The sequence below is a fragment of the Cucurbita moschata genome, unplaced genomic scaffold, assembly GCF_002738365.1.
Source record: "Cucurbita moschata cultivar Rifu unplaced genomic scaffold, Cmos_1.0 Cmo_Scf00002, whole genome shotgun sequence".
Lineage (NCBI taxonomy): Eukaryota > Viridiplantae > Streptophyta > Magnoliopsida > Cucurbitales > Cucurbitaceae > Cucurbita > Cucurbita moschata.
Window position 1 is genome coordinate 686933 of NW_019268518.1, and position 22404 is coordinate 709336.

A 22404-nucleotide genomic window follows, 5' to 3' on the forward strand; every position below is an offset into this window, starting at 1 on the left:
ACAACGCCTTCAACAAATCTGACATTGTCTTCTCCTTGATAATATTGAACGTTACGTTTTTGGACAGCGTCAACCGGATCAACCCTAAGGCTTGTCGATCCTTGAGCTTCCACTATTCTGTGGTCATGGTATTCGGCTTCACCCCCAACAGGGGTTCATGAAGATCTTTCTAGTACAGAAAATCTTCAATCTGCATCTTCCAGAAACTAAAGTCGGATCCATCAAACTTTTCAATTCCAATCTTTGAAATTTCCATCTTCACAGATCGTGGTGAATTTCGCCTAGCTCTGATACCAGTTGTTAGCTCTGATACCAATTGTTATGATCACTCAACAACGCGCCACGTTTTTGGATAGCGTCAACCGGATCAACCTTAAGGCTTGTCGATCCTTGAGCTTCCACTGTTCTGTGGTCATGGTAACGTTTTTGGACAGCGTCAACTGGATCAACCCTAAGGCTTGTCGATCCTTGAGCTTCCACTGTTCTGTGGTCATGGTATTCGGCTTCACCCCTAACAGGGGTTCATGAAGATCTTTCTGTACAGAAAATCTTCAATCTGCATCTTCTAACGTTTTTGGACAGCGTCAACCGGATCAACCCTAAGGCTTGTCGATCCTTGAGCTTCCACTATTCTGTGGTCATGGTATTCGGCTTCACCCCCAACAGGGGTTCATGAAGATCTTTCTGTACAGAAAATCTTCAATCTGCATCTTCTAGAAACTAAAGTCGGATCCATCAAACTTTTCAATTCCAATCTTTAAAAATTCCAATCTTTGAAATTTTCATCTTCACAGATCGTGGTGAATTTCGCCTAGCTCTGATACCAGTTGTTAGGATCGATACCAATTGTTATGATCGCTCAACAACGCACATACTCGATCAAGATAAACACAAAGAACAGGAGAGAGAAAATACAAGGAAGACGCGCAGCTATTTGCCTGTTATTTAATCATCCCCCTATACAAATGAAGTTCAAGGTTTTGGTTGACAACCAAAGTGGAAGTCGAACCCACAACCTTCTAATTTGAAGTCAGAGGGTTCAACCTTCTGATCCAAAGTCAGACACGCTAATTCACTACGTTATGCAGTCATTTTTGAAGGTTTACAAACATGGGTATTCATATGACCATCTAAAACTAAGAATATACTTTGAAAAAAGTACTCCGAAAAGTATTCTTGCAAGTTATTGAATCATCCCCCTACGAATGAAGTTCAAGGTTTTTGTTGACGACCACGGTGGGAGTTGAACCCGACCTTCTAATCCGAAGTCAGACGCGTTAATCCACTGCGTAATGCAGTCATTTTTGAAGGTTTACAAATATGGGTGTTCATATGACCATCTAACACTAAGAATATATTTTGAACAAATTACTCCGGAAAGGATTCTTGCAAGTTATTAAATCATCACCCTACAAACGATGTTATAGGCTTAGGTTGACGACCATAGTGGGAGTCGAGAACCCAGAACCCACAGCATTCTGATCCTAAGTCAGACGCGCTAATCCACTGCGTTATGCATCATTTTTGAAGGTTTACAAATATGGGTGTTCATATGAACATCTAAAACTAAGAATATATATTTTGAACAAATTACTCCCAAAAGGGAGGTACGATTATGATGTTCTAGGTTCTAGTCAACAACTATAATGGGAGTCAAACCCACAACCTTCTGACCCGTGTTAATCCACTGCGCTATGCAATCATTTTTAAAGGTTAAACGTACTAATGTACAAATATGAGTGTTCATATGAATATCTAAAACTAGCATGGGAGTTGAACCCACACCCTTCTAATCCGAAGTTAAACACACTAATCTACTGCACTATGCAATCATTTTTAAAGGTTAGATGTGCTAATTTTCAAATATGGATGTTCATATGACCATCTAACAAATTTTGTTACTCCAAGAAGGATTTGTGCAAGTTATTGAATCCTCCCTTACAAATGATGTTCTAGGTTTTGATCAACACAACCACAATGGGAGTCGAATCCACAACCTTATGATTCAAAGTTAGACGCACTAATCCACTGCACTATGCAATCATTTTTAAAGGTTATAAACGTGCTAATTTTCAAATATGGATGTTTATATGACCATCTAAAACAAATAATATATTTGGAACAAATTACTCTAAAAAGGATTCAATGGGAGTTATTGAATCATCCCCCTATAAATGATGTTCTAGGTTTTGATCAACACAACCACAGTGGGAGTTGAACTAACAACCTTATAATCCAAAGTCAAATGCATTAATCCACTGTGCTATGCAGTAATTTTTCAAAGTTAGACGTGCTAATGCACAGATATGGGTGTTGATATGAATCACTAACTTTGGTAGAGGTCGAAGTACATGGACATTTAAGAGGGCCGATGCACAATAGACACTTGAGAAAGACTAAAACAAGAGCGTCGATCCCAATTCTTTCCAAAAATTGTGAGAACTTAAGCACACGGAAAATTTCTAAGAGTATGTCAAACAATTCCCAGTGCTAATGTTGGAAATCTAAGATATGTCTGAGAAGGAGTGAAGTCATGGATGAAGTCCAAATTATATGGTTAGAAAGTTCAATACCTCTCCACAACTTATTCTGTTGTCCAAAAATTATTTGACCTCAGTAATGAACAATTTCAAGATGTAGGACGAAGCCAAACCTCATCAAGTGGAGGAGCTCGTTACAATAGATCCAACTCACCCGGACGGGAGGAGGAGATAGACCTGGAGGGGGAGAATAGAAATAACCCCAACAAAGAAACAGAATCCTAGGTGGAGGGCCCTACAATCAAAATTACTTTTAACTGTCCACTTCCCTCTTGCTTCCTATGTTGGGGGGAATCATAGAGTATAAGAGTGCCCCAAGAAAGCGACCCTGCATGCCTTCCAGGGCACATTGGATGCAGATTAAGAACCGAAATCGGAGGGGGTAGAAACCAAAAAGTCATCGTCGGAAAGCATATTCAACTCTCGTATGGGGGCTCTGAAGTTTTGGTCCGCTATACAAAAGAAAGTAGGAGAGTCAAAAGAGCTGATTGAAAAAGGTCTCATGTATGTTTAGGCATGGGTCAACTATAGATTGACTAAGAGTACAACGGTTGATTGATCATAAGCCACCTATAACTTTATGATCGAGATTAAAGCCAAATGATTGAACATAAATTGGCACCGAGACTCTGGGAAGATGAAGGTCGTGAACACCACGAGCCTACCTATTCATGGGAGTAGCAAATAGGATCGCCTTGAAATTGGAAATCTGAAACGATCAGGCAGACTTCATGATTGTCAAAATGGATGATTTCAATGTGTTACTCGAAACAAAGTTCTTATTGGAGAAAATTTTCACTTCCCATGCCTTTGGGCAAATGCTTGGTCATAACATGATCTGCTTCTATCGTTGTCCAAATGAGTATTAAGCAACCTAACGGAGTAAAGATGATATCGACACTCAAAAAATATATTTCTCTTTTAATATATCTAATATATTAAATATTAATTTAAACACTTCAAATTAAATTTATTTTCTTTTTTATATTTAATATATCTAGTAGGTTAAATATTAATTTGAACACTTCAAAAAAATCAACTAAATTAAACATTTTAGTGTTACTGCTAATAAAGAAAGATTAAATATTTCGTCATCGAGTCATTGAGTATAACCCCACTCATATATTTCCACCTGAATAATTTAAATCAAATCATTTGTAACAATTACTATGTAAGTCGTATAAATAGTATTGTCAAGATAAGACACTCAACCTCATCCATATCGTATAGACTCTTTATGTTATCCCTTAAACATAATTCTCCTCCTTGTCAATCATATCTGTTCAAGATTACATTAATAACCTTTAACATTTCGTGGTCCGCGGATAATATTGAATTGAAAATAAAATAATCCAAATTATTGTGAAAAATTAAATAATTAATTAGGACGTAAATCCTAACTGTTGAACAATGTCATAAGACCTATCCTCTAGGACCAAGACCTATTCTCAAGGTCTTTTTAGGCTTGTTAGTTTATCTTTAGGTTTAGCAGAAGGCTATATAATGTCATTCTGTCTGCTGTTGAAATCATCAAGTTTTGAGTGTCATATTGTATGTTTTGAGTAACTTTGGTGTTGTGAGTACATTTGTTCCGCTTTCGGCGCACAACAAGTGGTATCAGAGCCTTATTGTGGTATTTGGGGGTATTGTGAAAGTTTGGGCTTCATCGACCATTAGACGTGCTCACAATCGTGTTTATTCTCTTGAAAATCAATTTTCAAGAATTGTGTTTTTTGAGTTACATCCAGATTAATTATTGCAAATGGCTGAACCATCACGACGTGGATCGAGAGTGTGGAGTTCCAATCTCGAGGTAGAGAAATTTGATGGAACCAATAATTTTGGTGTTTGGCGAGGTGAAGTTAGCGATTTGCTGGTCATGCAAGACCTCGATGTTTCTCTCCAAGAGGAGATGCCTGAAGACATGACAGAAGCAGAATGGACGAAACTAAATCGACAAGCCTGTGGAATTATTCGATCCTGTCTTGGCAAGGATCAGAAATATCCATTTATGAAGGTTACCATGGCGAAAGAATTATGGGACAAGCTTGAAGCGAAATATATAAAGAAGAGTGTGGAAAATAAACTCTATTTGAATAAGAAACTCTTCCGTTTTGACTACAAGGAAGATATCTCAATGGCTGAGCATTTGGATGATTTTAACAAAATCATCACTGATTTGCTCAATCTTGATGTTAAGATTGATGACGAGGACAAGGCGTTGTTGTTATTAAACTCTTTGCCAGAATCCTACGAGTTTTTAGTAACGACCCTACTACATGGAATCACTAATATTGATTTTGAAGATGTTTCAAATGCCTTAATAAACAATGAGATGCGAAAGAAAGAAAAGAAGACGTATCAAAGCTCTAGCTCAAATGTTCTCACTGCTCATGGAAGGACTTCTACTTGGAAAAGGAACGAATGTGGCGAGTCTCGATTAAAGTCGAAAGGTAGATCTGATAATTGGAGAAAACTTGATAAAAACGAGTGTGCATATTGTGGACAGAAAGACCATTGGAGAAAAGATTGTTCGATCTTAAAAGAGAAGGCGTCGAAGTTCAATGTGGTTAGAGATGACGACACTGATACAGATGATGCCTTGACAATCTCCCTATCAGCCAGCCAAACCAGTGAATGGATTCTTGATTCTGGGTGCTCCTATCATATGTGTCCCAACAAAGAGATGTTTTTGGACTTCAAAAAGTTCAATGGTGGAGTTGTCTATATGGGCAATGATAGTACTTGCAAGATAATGGGAATCAGCTCAGTACAAATCAAGATGTTTGATGGGGTTATACGAAAACTCAAAGATGTGAGGTATGTCCCTGATTTGAAGAAAAATTTGATTTCACTTGGCGTTTTGGATGCGAGTGGTTATCGCATCATTTTGGAAGGAGGGAATTTGAAAGTAGCTCGTGGAGCTTTGGTGGCAATTACAGGAACTAGAACAGGTAGCATATACTACCTCAACGGAACCACAATAATTGGGCATGCTGCTGTGGCAAGTTCGAAAGAACAAGACATATCGAAATTATGGCACATGCGACTCGAGCATGCTGGTGAGAAGGCGCTTCAGACATTAGTGAACCAAGGAGTCCTTAAGGGTGCCACAACTGGAAAATTGATTTCTGTGAACATTGTATATTTGGTAAACAAAAAAATGTAAAGTTTGGTACAGCTATACACCAAACAGAGGGCATTTTGGATTATGTTCACACTGATGTATGGGGTCCCACAAAGAATGTCTCATTAGGAGGAAAAAGGTGGTTTGTCACCTTTATTGATGACTACTCGAAGAGAGTTTGGATGTATCTCATGAGGCACAAAAACGAGGTTCTCCAAATCTTCCTAGAGTGGAAGAAAATGGTAGAGAATCAGACGGACAAGAAAATCAAAAAGCTGAGATCAGACAACGGGGGAGAATATACTTATGATCCATTCCTTAAAGTATGCCGAGATGAAGGGATTGTTCGACACTTCACTGTTCCTGGTAAGTCACAATAAAATGGAGTTGCTGAGAGAATGAACCAGACATTAATAGAGAAGGTTCGATGCATATTGTCTCAAGCAGGATTGAGTAAGGCATTTTGGGCTGAGGCTCTCAGTTATGCAGTTCACTTGGTGAATCGTTTACCTGTTTCTGGAAACGGTGGGAGAACTCCGCTTGAGGTATGGTCAGGTAGTCCTGTTAGTGATTATGATAAATTGCATGTGTTTGGGTGTCCTGCTTATTATCATGTGACAGACTCAAAGCTGGATCCTAGAGCAAAAAAAGCCAAGTTTATGGGCTTTAGCAAAGGTGTGAAGGGCTATAGGTTATGGTGTCCAGAAACAAGTAAGATTGTTAATAGTCGAGATGTGACATTCGATGAGTCTGGAATGTTTTTGTAGAAAATTGAAAATAATGACGAGGCATTGAAGCAGGTGGAGAAGGTGGTGTTCTTTTCTGATGTGGTTGCTCCTACTAAAGAACCTATTGATCAGGTAAATAATAACTTTGATGCCTTAGAACAGAAAGAGCAAAATCTTGAGGAGCAAAGCCTTGTAAATGAAAGAGTAGAGGAACCTGAGTCAATCGCCAAGAATAGACCACGAAGGGTAATTCGAAAACCTGCAAGGTTTGATGATACGATAGCATATGCTTTCTCTTTGATTGATGGAGTTCCTAACAGTTACAAAGATGCTATTAAGAGCCCGGATAGCTTACACTGGCAAGAGGCTGTGAATCAGGAGATAGCATCATTGGAGATAAATCAAACTTGGGATTTGGTACAACTTCCAAAAGGTAAGAAGGAAATTGGTTGTAAATGGGTTTTTGCAAAAAAAAGAAGACTCTTCTGGCATACGTTATAAGGCTCGACTTGTGGCTAAAGGCTACGCACAAAAAGAAGGTATTGATTACAATGAGATTTTCTCACCTGTGGTAAAACATGCTTCCATTCGAATTTTGTTGACTTTGGTTGCTCAATTTAATCTTGAGCTTGCACAACTCGATGTAAAAACTGCTTTTTTGCATGGAGATTTGGAAGAAGAAATATATATGGCGCAACCAGTCGGTTTCCAAGTAGTTGGACAGCAACATTTAGTATGCAGATTGAAGAAATCTTTGTATGGGCTGAAGCAATCCCCTCGCCAATGGTATAAAAGGTTTGATCATTTCATGGTAGAGCATATGTATACTCATAGTCAATTTGACCATTGTGTGTATTATCGGTGTCTCGATGATGGATCGTTTATCTATTTGCTCTTATATGTTGATGATATGTTAATTGCTTCGAAGAGACAGGTGGAGATTGATAAGCTCAAAGATGAGCTTTCTAAAACATTTGAAATGAAAGACTTAGGCAATGCAAAGAAAATACTTGGAATGGAGATAGAGCGAGATCGGAAAAAAGGTACAGTCTGGTTGACTCAGTCTCAATATCTACGCAAGGTATTCTCAAGATTTAATTTGAATAATTCAACCAAACCCATTAGTACTCCACTTGCTCCTCATTTCAAACTTAGTGCTTCCATGTGTTCAAGTTCTGACGATGACAAAAGGTATATGGAGAACATTTCTTATACAAATGCTGTTGGTGCGTTGATGTATGCTATGGTGTGTACTCGACCTGATCTTTCACACGCAGTAAGCATGGTGAGTCGTTATATGCATAATCTTGGTAAAGAGCATTGGCAGGCTGTAAAATGGATTCTTAGGTACATTCTTGGCAATATTGATGTTGGTATTAAGTTTCAAAAACAAAAAATGTTTAATCTTGACAATCGTGTAGCTGGTTATGTGGATTCTGATTATGCTGGTGATTTGGATAAACAACGGTCTATTACGGGTTATTTATTTACTATGGCTGGTGGACTTGTTTGTTGGCGTTCAACATTGCAGTCTACTGTTACATTGTCTACCACTGAAGCAGAGTATATGGCAGTAACGGAAGCTTTTAAAGAAGCTATTTGGATGCATGGCTTGATCAATGACTTGGGTATTTTGCAGGAACATATAGATGTATTTTGTGATAGCCAAAGCGCTATTTGCTTGTCAAAAAATCAAGTCCATCATGCTCGTACAAAACACATTGATGTCCGTTTTCACTTTATTCGAGAAATTATTAGCAAAGGGGATATTCGTTTATTAAAAATTGGAACTGCTGATAACCCTGCTGATATGTTGACAAAGGTGATCGCTTGTGAAAAGTTCTGGCATTGTTTGGATTTCATCAACGTCGGAAGGGAGTAGTGTGTTGACGTGGTAGCAACCAAAATCGCTATCAACTTGGAGATCTTATGACAACGTGGAGATTGTTGAACACTGTCATAAGTCCTATTCTCTAGGACCAAGACCTATTCTCAACGTCTTTTTAGGCTTGTTAGTTTATCTTTAGGTTTAGCAGAAGGCTATATAATGCCATTCTTTCTGCTATTGAAATCATCAAGTTTTGAGTGTCATATTGTATGTTTTGAGTAACTTCGGTGTTGTGAGTACATTTGTTCCGCTTTCGGCGCACAACACTAACAACAATAACCCACTAAATGGAGCAAGTGTCATAGACAACACTCTGTTTCAACTATTGAAATGTTTTAACTTGTTTTTGTTACCCGATTCAATGTATTCAAACTCTAGTTTTGATTTGTAAATAAAATCTAGCCATGACAAACTATTTTGATTGGCGTCAATGTAACACTCTTACTCCAGAAAAGATAAATGTAATAAGTATCCATTATTCTTTTTTTCATTTAAGTATTTTCATGTTTACACTAGTATTTATTATATATTTTAATAAATTACATTTTCATTTTTTTTAGTTATTGGGCCATAGTATTTGCTGGGACTATTAATCTTTTTATAACATCACTCATGAGTGGGTCTTAACCAATAAGAAATTTGCTAAAGAAAAGGACAACGGATCAAAAGAGGGGTTTCCAAAAAGCTACCGACTTTCTTTACCATTCATTAATTTAATATTTTTTATTGAACATACAGTTATTTTATTTTATTCGTAATATAACTTTACTTTATTACTCGTAGCACGATCAAAATTAAAGCATACGAAATAACAAATATTCAAAACCTAGATTTTAAAATCAAGGAGCAACCAATCAAGATACAAAAACTGAAAAATATAAGTGAAGTAAAAAATCTTTTAAGTAATAAGTTACATTTTTTTGCTTTGTACAAAAATATATTATGGTACTTTATTGATGGATGGAGAAGACCTAAATAGTTTAGCTTTTATCTCTAATGGTAAGTTATGAAAAAGATATAATGATCAAAAGTATTGAATTATTAATAATTCATAGGAAGAAGAATGGTAGTGATAAAATTAAAAAAAAATTATCATATTCAATAATAAGAAAGATTAATGAGAAAAAGTGGAAAAAAAATATGAGATTAAACTGCCATTATTTTTCTAATATAAGTACACAATTTCGCCTTTTAGTCAATTCACTGTGTTAGTTCTAACCATCAATTGAGCTTGCATGTTTTAAGGAAGATAATGCACGCTAATTGATTACTTTGCAATACTAAGGGTGTGGTTGGCTACCATGCATTAAGTTATACCTCTCAAAGGAAGACACGATTCATAGTACAAGGTCCTAAATAAGGCTCAAATTGAGTATTCGACATGGATTGATTTCAGGCCCAACTTAATTCAATAGTAAGGTTACAATTATAAAAATTAGAGAACGATGACAACTAGAAAGAATGACAATTTTTTTTTAACAAGAATAGTGAGGGTAGAGATGGGAGAAATACAACCAGAAAATTAGGGGATGAGAGAATCAAATTTGTAGTCATTGGAAGACCAAGGGAATAATGATTTTCTAGAAAATATGCATGGACTAGAATACGATGTGGGCAATAGGATGAGTACAGCATGCATGAGGTAAGAAATTACCAAACTCCCCATCAAATGTGATTGATGATTGTTATTTTATATACTTTTCACTGGGTTAAAAAGAAGGATGAACTATTGTGATCTATGCTCTGGGTGATTGATTGACGTTATCTCCCCGTTGAGCTTGTTTGATTGTATGTGTGCATGATTCGATGTGTTAGCTATTGGTGTTTGACTGTGTTCTCGTTGTAGAGCAAGTTTATTTGTACAAAGCTGGGGCATTAGAGTTGTGTTGATTAGATGATGACCTAAGTCAGGACACTTCTAGTAGACTGGGACTCAAGTAGCCAAAACAAAATAGTCTGGATCGTGAGAGATGGTCATGACCTAGGTCAGGACACTTCTAATAGACTGGGCGCTTTAGGATCATGAGAGATGGTCATGAGGTCTAGACCTAAGTGCTTCAAGATTAAGAAAGACTCAAGTAGTCAGAACAAAATAGTCTGGATCGTGAGAGATGGTCATGACCTAGGTCAGGACACTTTAGTAGACTGGGCGCTTTAGGATTGTGAGAGATAGTCGTGAGGTCTAGACCTAAGTGCTTCAAGATTAAGAAAGACTCAAGTAGTCAGAACAAAATAGCCTGAAATCAGAAACCCTCCTCAAGCCACCTAACCACCCTAGGAATCCAATAGACCTCCTCGATTCTCAGATATGACTAAGGTGAAGTTTATTGTGGATTATGTGCTTAGGTGATCATAGGAATATCTCTCTAGCAAAACATAGATGAGAGAACTCAATTAAGACTAGGGCTCTATAGCTAGTGTGGCTTACATGCTGACCTAGGTTAGTATGTTTCCAGTAAACCTTGCATCCCAAGATCATGAGTGATCAGAGGTTTAGACCTGTGTACACCAGAGCTTGGTTTAGCCCGAGGAGCTAATCCCAAACGTCTTGGAAATAAGAGATGAAATTTAAACTACTTAGATGCCACTAAAGACCTAGATAACCATCATGGAAACCCCGAAGAAAAATAAAGATAGCTTGTAAGCCAATAACAGTTGGTATAGTGTTTACAGAGTTTTCACATTCCTTGTCACTCCAATACAGTACCGTTGAGTTAGGTGTGAGGCTTGTTGGATTACCTTGCACGATGGATCTGTCCAGTGGGAGGACATTGATCATGCAGGTAATCATCAGAGCTGGCATGTACAGGGGTAACACCCTTGACCTGCAACTACATAGCCTATGGGATGGGCTTACCAACTACCTTATTTGGGTGACAAGTAAGCTAGCACTCACCATGCTAAACCCATCTGTTAGAGAGTGTTCCTTAAGGTACCACCTCAATGTTGGATACCGATTACTGCTGCGTAGGCTAAGCTAGCAAGCCAAGATTGTGCATAGTAAGAGCAATACATATAGAGCCTAGAGTAAAGTCTGTAGTGTTCTATTAGGTCATAAATGCGATAAGCGCCTACAAGTAGATTGCTTATTAGGTATATTCATATACTCACTCCTATCTCCTCTCTTTTTTCAAGTGTTTGTCGGCTACCAATCAAGGTGAAGGAGCATTTGAGAGCTGTGCGGTCATAAAGAGGTAGTTCTGTAGTGTTAGTCCGTTTTTATATTTTGGAGTCTTTGAAATTTTATTTTATAACTGTATCCCAAACCCATTTCCCTTTTGTAACAGTTTGAACAATTATCGTCTTATAATTGGATTTTATTTTGTATTTAATTTTGGTGGGTTGATTTCATTTGGATTTGCATTTTTGTCAAATTTTCATCTTTTATTTTATTTTAATTTTTTTATTTATTTTTGCTTTCATCGTTTTAGTGGTGATGTTGCAGCCTAAAAATTATTATAAAGAATGCGGGAGAAAACGTGTAACAGGCAGACAATTTATACAAAAAAAAAAAAAAAAATTATAAAAAAATGATTCAACCCAATTTATACAATTTCTCTACTTTCCACGAAAACTATTAATGGTTGGTAAAAAATAAAAGGGAATAAGGTGGCGTGTTTATGATGAGAGATTGGTAGGTTGATATATTTTAGGGGTGAGCTGGGGAATCAATTCCCATGGTTGTTATATTTGAGTAAACCGCAATGTGGAAAAGATGCACGTTTTTAAAAGTATACCGAAACTGAATTAAAGTTTATAAACTGAATCCCATGTTCCAAATGCTTTAGTTTAGAGCATCTTTGGAAGCAATCTTATCTTCACTGGCCAAATGTCAACCCTTCTCTTGTATTAAAATTATAAGACAGTGGAGAGAAGTGAGCAGGAAAAAGAAAAACAGAGTGGTAGCAGAAAATTAAGGGGAAAAAACGAAAGAAATGGCAGTGGGAGAAGGCAAGGTTCACATTCTGGTGATTCCTTTCCCAGACGGACAAGGGCACGTAAACCCCATTGTTAAGAATGAGAAATAGAAATAGAATTGGGATCGAAAGTATGATCTTCATTCAGGTTTACAACGTTTAAATAGGATACAAACTATCAACTAATACCTAAAAATAGAAAAAATATATATCTAACTAAATTTGGTAAATAAATAAAATATACGGTTAATAAAATCTATACTAACAACTCCCTAAATATCTGATATATATTCTAACTAATTATCACGGCAAAATATCCTCTTAATACTCCCCCTCAAGTTGGAGAGTGTATGTCGATCACACCCAACTTGTCCTTCAAAAAGTCAAATTGCTGTCTTCCCAAAGCTTTAGTAAAAACATCTGCCAATTGCATTTTGGTCGAAACATAACACGGTTTGATGATTCCAGCTTGTAACTTTTCTCGAACTATATGACAATCTATTTCAATGTGTTTCGTACGTTCATGAAAAACTGGATTGGCTGCTATATGTAATGCTGCTTGATTATCACAATATAATAATGCTGGTTCGGACAGTGGAACATTCAAGTCTTGAAGAATGTATCTTAACCAAGTTAACTCTAAACAAGTATTTGCCATAGCTCGATACTCGGCTTCTGCTGATGATCTGGACACATTAGTTTGCTTTTTAGACTTCCAAGAAATAATTGAATTTCCGAGGAAAATGCAGAACCCAGAAATAGATCGTCTGGAAGTTCGACAACCACCCCAGTCAGAATCGCAATATGCCTGTAATCTTAAATTGTTTTCAGATGGCAGTAGAAGTCCTTGACCAGGAGTGCCTTTGATGTACCTCAGAACTCGAAGAGCTGCCTCCCAATGTGGTTTTCTTGGTTCATGCATAAATTGGCTAAGCATACGAACTGAATAAGCTATGTCAGGCCTAGTGACGGTCAAATATATTAATCTGCCAATCAACCGTCTGTATTTACTTGGATCATTCAACTTCTCTCCTTCAGTTAAAGAAAGTTTCAGATTTTGCTCCATAGGAAATTTGTCTGGACGTGCTCCTGTAAGACCTGTGTCTTGAAGGATGTCTAGAGCATACTTCCTTTGAGACATAAAAATTCCTTTTCTAGATCGAGAAAATTCAATGCCTAGAAAATATTTCAAATTTCCTAAATCTTTGATAAGAAATTTCTGGAGTAAACTAGTCTTGAGATATTGAATTTCTTCGAGATCATTGCCTGTCAACAGAATATCATCAACATAGATTAGAACTGCAGTGAAAGAAGTACCTTTACTCTTAGTAAACAAAGAGTAATCTGCTTTGGACTGAGTGTAGCCTGCATTTTGTATAGTTGTAGAAAATATGGAGAACCAATTGCGAGAAGCCTGTTTTAATCCATAAAGAGATTTATGGAGCCGACATACTGTATTCTCCCCCTGTCGGCGAAGACCTGGTGGTAAAGACATATAAACTTCCTCGTCTAGATTACCATGGAGAAAGGCATTTTGAACATCCAACTGATGGGTGAACCATTTTCGAGCAGCAGCAACAGTGAGTAAGCAACGAAGTGTAGTAAGTTTCGCTGTAGGGGAAAATGTTTCTGTGTAATCAATACCTTCAACCTGAGTGTATCCCTTTGCTACTAGTCGAGCTTTATAACGTTCAACAGAACCATCAGAGTTGTATTTAATTTTGTACACCCAACGACAACCAATAGCTTTATGACCAAGTGGTAGAGGAACGAGAGACCATGTATGATTACGTTCCAAAGCTGCAATTTCATCATTCATAGCCTGCTGCCATAACGGGTCGCCAACTGCCTCGTCATAGGTTTTAGGTTCTGTCTGGGATGTAATAAGAGCTAGAAAAGCACGTTGAGTAGGAGAAAAACGAGAGAATGAAAGGTAATGATGAAGGGGATACCTGGTGCCAGTGCCGGGACTTGAGCTAGAGGTTAAATGATTGGCTCCAGAAGACATCTCATAATCCTTATGCCAAGCTGGAGGCTGTTTAGTACGAGTAGAACGTCGAAGTGGAGCTGATGTATCAGGTGGGATAGGATTGGAATTAGTGGGCGAATCTGGAGAAGGTGGAGGAGACGACGGAGTAGTAGGTGAAGGGATAGGAGGTGAAGGAGGAGTAGGAGGTGAAGGAATAGAAGGTGGAGGATGGATGTTTGAGTAGGATGGATCATGAAGTGGTACAACAGGAGTCGAAGGAGCTAATGTCGAAGTTTGTGAAGCTGATGAAAAAGGAAAATCATCTTCACAAAATTTGACATCACGGCTGATAAAGAATTTGTGAGATTGCATGTCATACAACTTGTAACCTTTATGACCACAAGGATATCCTACGAAAACACAAGGAGTTGCCCTAGGTTCAAATTTTTGCTTAGGATGTACTATAGTTGCATAACATTTACAACCAAAAACTTTAAGATGATGAAATGTAGGTGGTCGTTTGTAGAGTGCTTCAAAGGGTGTCTTGTTAGATAATAATGGTGATGGCGTTCTATTTATAAGATAAACAGCCGTTAAAATGCACTCTCCCCAAAAATTAAGTGGAACCTGTGACTGAAAAAGAAGAGACCTAGCTACATTTAGGATATGGCGATGCTTGCGTTCTACGACTCCATTTTGTTGTGGAGTATAGACACAAGTGCGCTGAAATTCAATACCACAAGAAGTAAAGAATGGTTGCAAAGATAGGAATTCAGTCCCATTGTCTGATCGAACTATCTTGATAGTAGTATGAAATTGAGTTTGAACGAATTTAACAAAGTTCATTAACAAATGATGTACTTCTGACTTATGTTGCATTAAAAAAACCCAAGTACATCGAGTAAAATCATCAACAATAGTGAGAAAAAAACGCAAACCAGAATGGGTAGGAATTTTATGTGGTCCCCAAACATCACAATGTATCAGATCAAAAGCAGAATGGGTTGTTATTGAACTTCTTGGGAAAGACAACCTAGTTTGTTTTGCTAACGGGCAGATACTACAATTATGAGAATAACTCGCATTATTAAGATGCAATTGATCAGCTAGAAATTTAAAACGAGAAAAGGAAGGATGACCTAGGCGTAAATGCCACAAATTAGATGACTGAGATACTTGATGAGCTGAAGATTTGATTGGAGATGAAGAAATATGATAGAGACCTCCAAATTGTTTACCCGAGCCAATCATCTTCCCCGTAGCCAAGTCCTGCATAACACAAGAATCAGGATAGAAGGTGACATAACATTTCAAGTTATTGGTAAGTTTGCTGATCGACATTAGGTTTAAATTGAATGAAGGCACACATAAAACGTTGTTTAATTGAAGGTTAGGGCTAAGGGAAATATTGCCAGTATGTGACACACGTGCTGTCTCTCCATTAGGCAAATTTATTGCAGACATGATGGCAGCCTTTGGTTCAGTCATAACAGAAGATTTTGATACTATATGATCCGTAGCTCCACTATCGAGAATCCATGAATTAGAACTCGCAGAGTTAATAGATAATGTAGATATGGGAAACAAACCTGCAACATTGACGTGATTGTCAGAATTACCAGAAGGGTGATGATTGATTGCAGATAAGGCTTGTGCTATCTCTCGTAATTGCTCAGAAGAAAAATTTGGAATGGAATTAGGTGACTGTTCTTCTGTATTCAACTGTGAAACATCGGCCATATTTGCAGATGATCGATATCCACGGTTATTGTGTTGATTGTCTTGTCTTGTCCTTCCAGAATTATTTTTCTGTCGACACCGATCTTCTGTATGGCCCCTTCTATCACAAAAGTTACAGTGAAACTTAAGAATTCGACACTCATTGATTGTATGACCACTTTTATTGCAGTGTTCACACTTTTTGTCCTTGGCGAATTTTGAATATATTGTTTTCTTTTGCACTGCTGATGCAATCGAGAAATTCTCAGTAGGTTCGGAAGTTACCTGACGCTGCATCTCTTCTTGTACAAGTAATGAATAGGCTTGCCTCACATTAGGTAATGGAGACATCATCAATATGTTAGATCTCACCGTTTTATAAGACTGATTAAGCCCCATGAGCAATTGCATCAACTTGTCTTCTTCGCGTTGATCAATATGTATTTGACGTTGATTACAGGTAAATGGTGTGCGGTACGCTTCCAGTTCATCCCAAAGTGCTTTGAGCTTGGTGAAATATGTTGACAGCGCCATGGTTCCTTGTGACATCGTTGCTATCGAGTTTTGTATTTGAAAAATTGCTGGAGCATTCTTTTGTGAGAATTGATCGTGAAGATCAACCCACACTTGATGAGCTGTCTTGGCGTGAATAATGCCTTTAGCGATATCTGCTTCAACGGAATGAGTTAACCAAGATATTATCATACTGTTGCACTGATTCCAGAGTTCGAATTCGGTTGAATTTGCATCTTGGGACGGTTCCTCAATTGTGCCATCAATGAAGCCAATTTTCTTCTTGGCAATAAGAGCATGCATAACTGATTTACTCCAGGATTGGTAATTTGCTCCATTTAATTTGATTGGAACAAGTGAATATCCTGGCTGATCAGAGTGATGAATATAGTACGGATGTGTTAAATCAACATCCGAAATTTTGAAGCTGGATTTGGCTGATTCCGCCATAAAGGAAATTTTGATATTTAAGAACACCAAGATCGGTGCTCTGATACCATGTTAAGAATGAGAAATAGAAATAGAATTGGGATCGAAAGTATGATCTTCATTCAGGTTTACAACGTTTAAATAGGATACAAACTATCAACTAATACCTAAAAATAGAAAAAATATATATCTAACTAAATTTGGTAAATAAATAAAATATACGGTTAATAAAATCTATACTAACAACTCCCTAAATATCTGATATATATTCTAACTAATTATCACGGCAAAATATCCTCTTAATACCCATCCTCCAATTCTCGAAACGCCTCGTCTTGAAAGGCCTTAAAGTCACTGTCCTCATCACCCATGAAATCATTAACAACGCCAATCTCAACCATGTGGGCGGCGGCTGGGGTGGCTCCATTAACGTGGAGAACAAGCCTCGAGTGCCCTACAAAGGCACAGACCCAGAGCCCTTGGAGTCCTACATTCACCGCCTCCAAATCTCCACATCCTTCCACTTAGTCAAACTCATCACTCACCATCAGACCTCCAACTCCCCAATTGCCTGCGTTGTGTACGACTCCCTCACTCCTTGGGTTCTGGATGTTGCTAGAGGATTTGGCCTTCCTGGGGCTCCCTTTTTCACCGAGTCCTGCGCTGTCAATGCCGTTTTTTATCACATATACAGTGGTTCCTTGAAGATTCCGTCTGATAAGAAGTCTGTGTCGCTGCCTGCGCTGCCACTTCTTCAGGACACCGACCTTCCTTCGCTCATTTCAAATCCCCATCAGTATCCGGTATTCCTCAGGATGATGACCCATCAGTTCTGTAACCAGCCTGATTGGATGTTCATCAACACTTTCCATGCGTTGGAACCACAAGTAATTTATCCCAATTCTCCTCAACTCAACTTATGTTTCCACCTCATTTATTAACCATTTTTTAATCTTCTATTTTTTAAACTAAATTTTTCATGGAAAGAAAAACTTAATAATCACGACTCTCCAAAATTGTATGATATTATTCATGTTGAACATAAGTTCTCATGCTTTAAGTTGGTCGGTCCCAAAACGTCTCATATCAATGAAGATGTATTCCTTACTTATAAATTCATGATTATTGACTAATTAATTAGTCAACGTGGGACTCTTTCACAACGATACTCAACAACTTCTCAATATATTAATACAGGTGTTACAGTGGATGCAAACCCATACGCCTTTGAAGGCGGTCGGACCAACAGTTCCATCCATACTCATAGACAAGGGGTTGATGGACGACAACAATTACGGCATGAATCTAATCAAATCAACCGAAGACGACAGCAAAACCATCGAGTGGTTGGACTCTAAAGACAGCGAGTCTGTCATTTACGTGTCGTTCGGGAGCGTATCCGAGCTAGGAGAAGAGCAAATGAAGGAGATAGCGTGGGGGCTGAAAGCAAGCAACAAAAACTTCCTTTGGGTCATTAAGGAAATGGAAACCGGAGAGCTTCCAAACAAGTTTGTTGAAGAGATGAAAGAGATGAAGGGGAAGGTGGTGAAGTGGTGCTCCCAAGTGCAAGTTTTAGGTCACAAATCAGTGGGGTGTTTTATTACTCACTGTGGTTGGAACTCGGTTTTGGAGGGTCTTAGCAGTGGAGTTCCAATGGTGGCAATGCCTCAATGGACGGACCAAATAACAAATGCCAAGTTCGTGGAAGACGTGTGGAAGATTGGTGTGAGGGTTAGTCCAAACCAAAATGGGTTAGTTGGAAGAGAAGAAATAGAGTTGTGTATTAGGAAAGTGATGGAGGGCGAGAAAAGGTTTGAAATGAGACAAAATACAAGCATGTGGATGAAGTTGGCGAAGGAAGCTATGACGGAAGATGGGAGCTCTAATAAGAACATTGATGAGTTTGTTGCACAAATTCAAGAACGTAAAATATGATTGTCATTTTTATTTTCTATGGCCATAATTACGAGTGTTGTTTATTTAAGAATGTTTGTCATGTTCTATTACAAGTACTTATTATTGAAGTGTTATTCATTGCTCTTATGTGGTTTAGTTTTCATTGGGTGAAGCAAAAACTTCTATAAAGGGGCAATTTTAGCTTTAATAAAAATTACTTAAAAACTTATACTAAGTGGCGATTTGACCAAGGGAAATAGCTCTATGAACAAGACGCTTATCAAGTTCACGATGTCTCCCATGCTGCCTTTGCCAAGTCCTTATCTGCCAACATGAGAAAGAGATTCTCCGAGACTATTTGGTAGATAGCAGCAAGAGTCATCCTATCCTTCTGTTCTTCAATACTATCACCAATTCTTGATGATGATCTACACGTCATCATCCTATCCTTGTGCTCTACAATCAATTGTAGGAAGAGATTATGGGAGCAAAGTTAAGATTTTAAAGCTCAAGTTCTTGGAGAACATAACAGAGATCCAACAAGCTACCCTAGTTTTTGTCTTCTTCCATTTTATTTTATAGTTTCAATGTGGTTGTTAAAGAATTTAGTCCTATTATAGTGAAAATGGTTGGCCTATTATAGGGATTGGTATAGTAGTTATACGTGAAGTCATCATTACAAATCCTTTAGCTAATATTTCTCTTTGCATTTTCTCTATCCTATTCCTTTGTGTTTATCTTGATTGAGTGTGTGTATTGTTGTGCAACCCAATATTTCTCTTTGCATTTTCTCTATTCTATTCCTTTGTGCTTATCTTGATTGAGTGTGTGTATTATTGTGCAACCCTAACAACTGGTATCAGTGCTAGGTGAAATTTACCACGATCTGTGAGGATGAAAATTTAAAAGATTGGAATTGAAAAGTTTGATGGATCTGATTTTAGTTTCTAGAAGATACAGATTCAAGATATATATACCTGAAATATTTTACCACGGCCTTAGGGTTGATCTGGTTGACGTTGTCCTAGAAACGTGGCGTTCAACATCATCAAGGAGAAGACAATGTCAAATCTGTTGAAGACACTATCGAATATGTACGAAAAAATCGTCGACTATGAACAAGGTGTATTTGATGCAAAAATTGTTTAATCTAGAAATGTCTAATTGCGGATCTGTTGCTGGTCATGTAAATGAATTCAATATATTTAAGTCAACTAAGTTCGGTGGACATTACTTTTGAAGATAAAATTAAAGCATTGATTTTGATGTCATTTTTACCCGAGTCGTTGGATATTGTTGTTATCACGATCAGCAGTTCCGAGAATCTGAGAAACTAAAGTTCGATGAAATCCGAGATCCAAGAAACTAAAGGTAAGTACAAAGAAACTCCAGACTCAAATGTGATGAGACTCTCTATAGCCAACAGCCCGTGTGTGCCTCCACCTTGACCGCTACATCAAGCTCCACTTGAAAAGAAAGTTGAAGTAGGAGGGATGAGTATATAAAATATACTCAGTAAACAGCTTGCTAGTAGTTCATGTTTCATTATTAAGTCTTATTGAATTTATTCATATGTTCGGTATCTTACTCTCCTTTTAGGGATTCGTTCCCCCGTATAGGCTTCTTCCTAGGCTACACCTTAGGTTTTCTCATTCTACTTTCTTTTGGTTCTTGGTCCTATCGGGACCTCCAACCCTCAAAATATTCTTAAGTTCTCTAGGTCTCCTGGTTAGTCGTTTTTGCTAATTTCTCATCATCGTCATCATATCTCAAAGACCTCAAGGTGCAACCTCATTATAAATCTCATAGGGTTCATGCATGTTAAGGCTCGACCAACTCTAAGGTGCAACTATGGACCCTTACCGCTCGTGATAGGTTCACCAAAAGGAAGCTAACTGGCAAACTCCCAAATAGTCCCCACAGGGCGCAAATCATAAAACATCATGTGCTTGTTTTATGGTTATTCGGATCCCTGACAATCGAGTCAGGTTTACGATGAGGGGCTAGTTGGCAAACCCCTACCATCCCCGTATAACTACATAAATCGTGAACATGTGACATAGATACATAGTATAACGATCTAAACATGAATACCTAGTCATGAATCTCACTTTATAAGATAGTGCGTACACGTTTCAGTAAACATACATATTCGCTTTCAACAAATGTCATCAATACTCATTCTATGCCCAAACATATTTAATTGGGTTTCCATAATAGGCTTCTATAAAGGCATGCTATCAATTACAGTCATATCATAACTCAACAGTTTATTCCTCGATAAACGTGCACCATAACGTTTAATGTGCTATTACATACCTCAAACCAACTCATTTTCGGCTCAAATATCTAAAACATGTTTCTCATATCATACTTTCATGCATACTACAAGCATAGTTAAATCCAAGGTTTTTAGGTACCACTTACTTTAGTGTGACACATTTTGTTGGTCCTTAAAATAGGTCCTACAAACTCCAAAATTTGCTCATCTCTTCAAATGGGTGCTACATTCATAAAAATAGATGAAAATGGTGCCAAAATTGGAGTTAAAACGGAGAATTTACGCAAAAGGAGAAAGGAGGCCGCCAATGGTTGGGCCGCAGAAAGCATGCACCATGGGCCGCACAGGCCGTGCGTGCCATTAGCTACCAGGCCGCGCGCGAGATGGGCCTCGCAGGCCACATGATGGCCGTGAAGGCTGCATGCGCGCGATGGGTCACGCAGGCCGCGTAAGCGCGGTTCGGGTTGCGGGGTTTTCCCTCTTCTCCCAATTTTTCTTCTCTTCCCCTTACCTCTATCGTCGCTGAACTTCATTCCTTTTCATTTTTCTCCCTCAATTTCGTTTCTGACGCCCACAACCCTCGTCAAATCTCGTAGATCTACTCAAGATGAAGTCATAGATGGTCATTTTCTACAAATTTGTGAGTTCTTGAAAGGAAGCGCATACAAAACTCTGACCCAAAGTGATGCCTCGATTCTCCGTGTCCTTTCGCCCCTTTCGACCTTTGTCTTCGCTAACCTCAAGTTTCAAGCCACAACATTAAGAATCCTCCAACTTTTCTCCTAATTGATCAGTGGACGCTTGTGGGTCTCAAGCGCGAAGTTTCTGGCCAATGTGGGCTTGCAACGAGTTCTTCCAGCAGTTAGTCTTTGAGAGGTCGTGTGTTTCTCCTCCATCCCTGACGTCTCTCAAACCCCTCTCCTTCTACTCTCTAATGGCCTAAAAAATGGGCAACTCGAGCTATCTTTCGCTTCCAATGGTGGCAAGGTACGGTCACACCTACCACACGCTTTCTCTTTTTTTATTTTTTATTTTTTTTAGTTTCTTTTTTTATTGCTATTACTGAGCGGGTATTACATTCACTTAGTGTTAGGGGTGTACATAGTCCGGGTTGGGAGATTTTTTTGACCCAAACCAAAAGTTCGGGTTGGTTGGATTGGTAACCCAACCCAACCCAAAATTTTTCACAACCCAACCTAACCCAACCCTCTATTTTCGGGTTGGGTTGTCAAAATTTTTTTTTTAAATTTTATTTATCCACAATCTATAATTAATTCGGATATAATCTTAAATAAAATATATTAAAAGTTCTCAAACAAACATAAATCAATCTATAATTATTGACAAAAAAATAATAATAATAATAAAAAATAACGAGTAACATATTAACATAGTTC

General features: G+C 38.0%; 1 protein-coding gene across 1 annotated transcript; it reads left to right on the forward strand.

The window, feature by feature from the left end:
* The first annotated feature begins 12167 nt into the window (after positions 1–12167).
* LOC111455839 (UDP-glycosyltransferase 74E2-like) lies at positions 12168–18875 on the forward strand. Its single transcript, XM_023097464.1, has 3 exons — positions 12168–12288; positions 17137–17717; positions 18028–18875. The coding sequence occupies exons 1-3, from the start codon at positions 12219–12221 to the stop codon at positions 18763–18765; spliced, it is 1389 nt and encodes a 462-aa protein (XP_022953232.1). The 5' UTR covers positions 12168–12218; the 3' UTR covers positions 18766–18875.
* The last annotated feature ends 3529 nt before the right edge of the window (positions 18876–22404 follow it).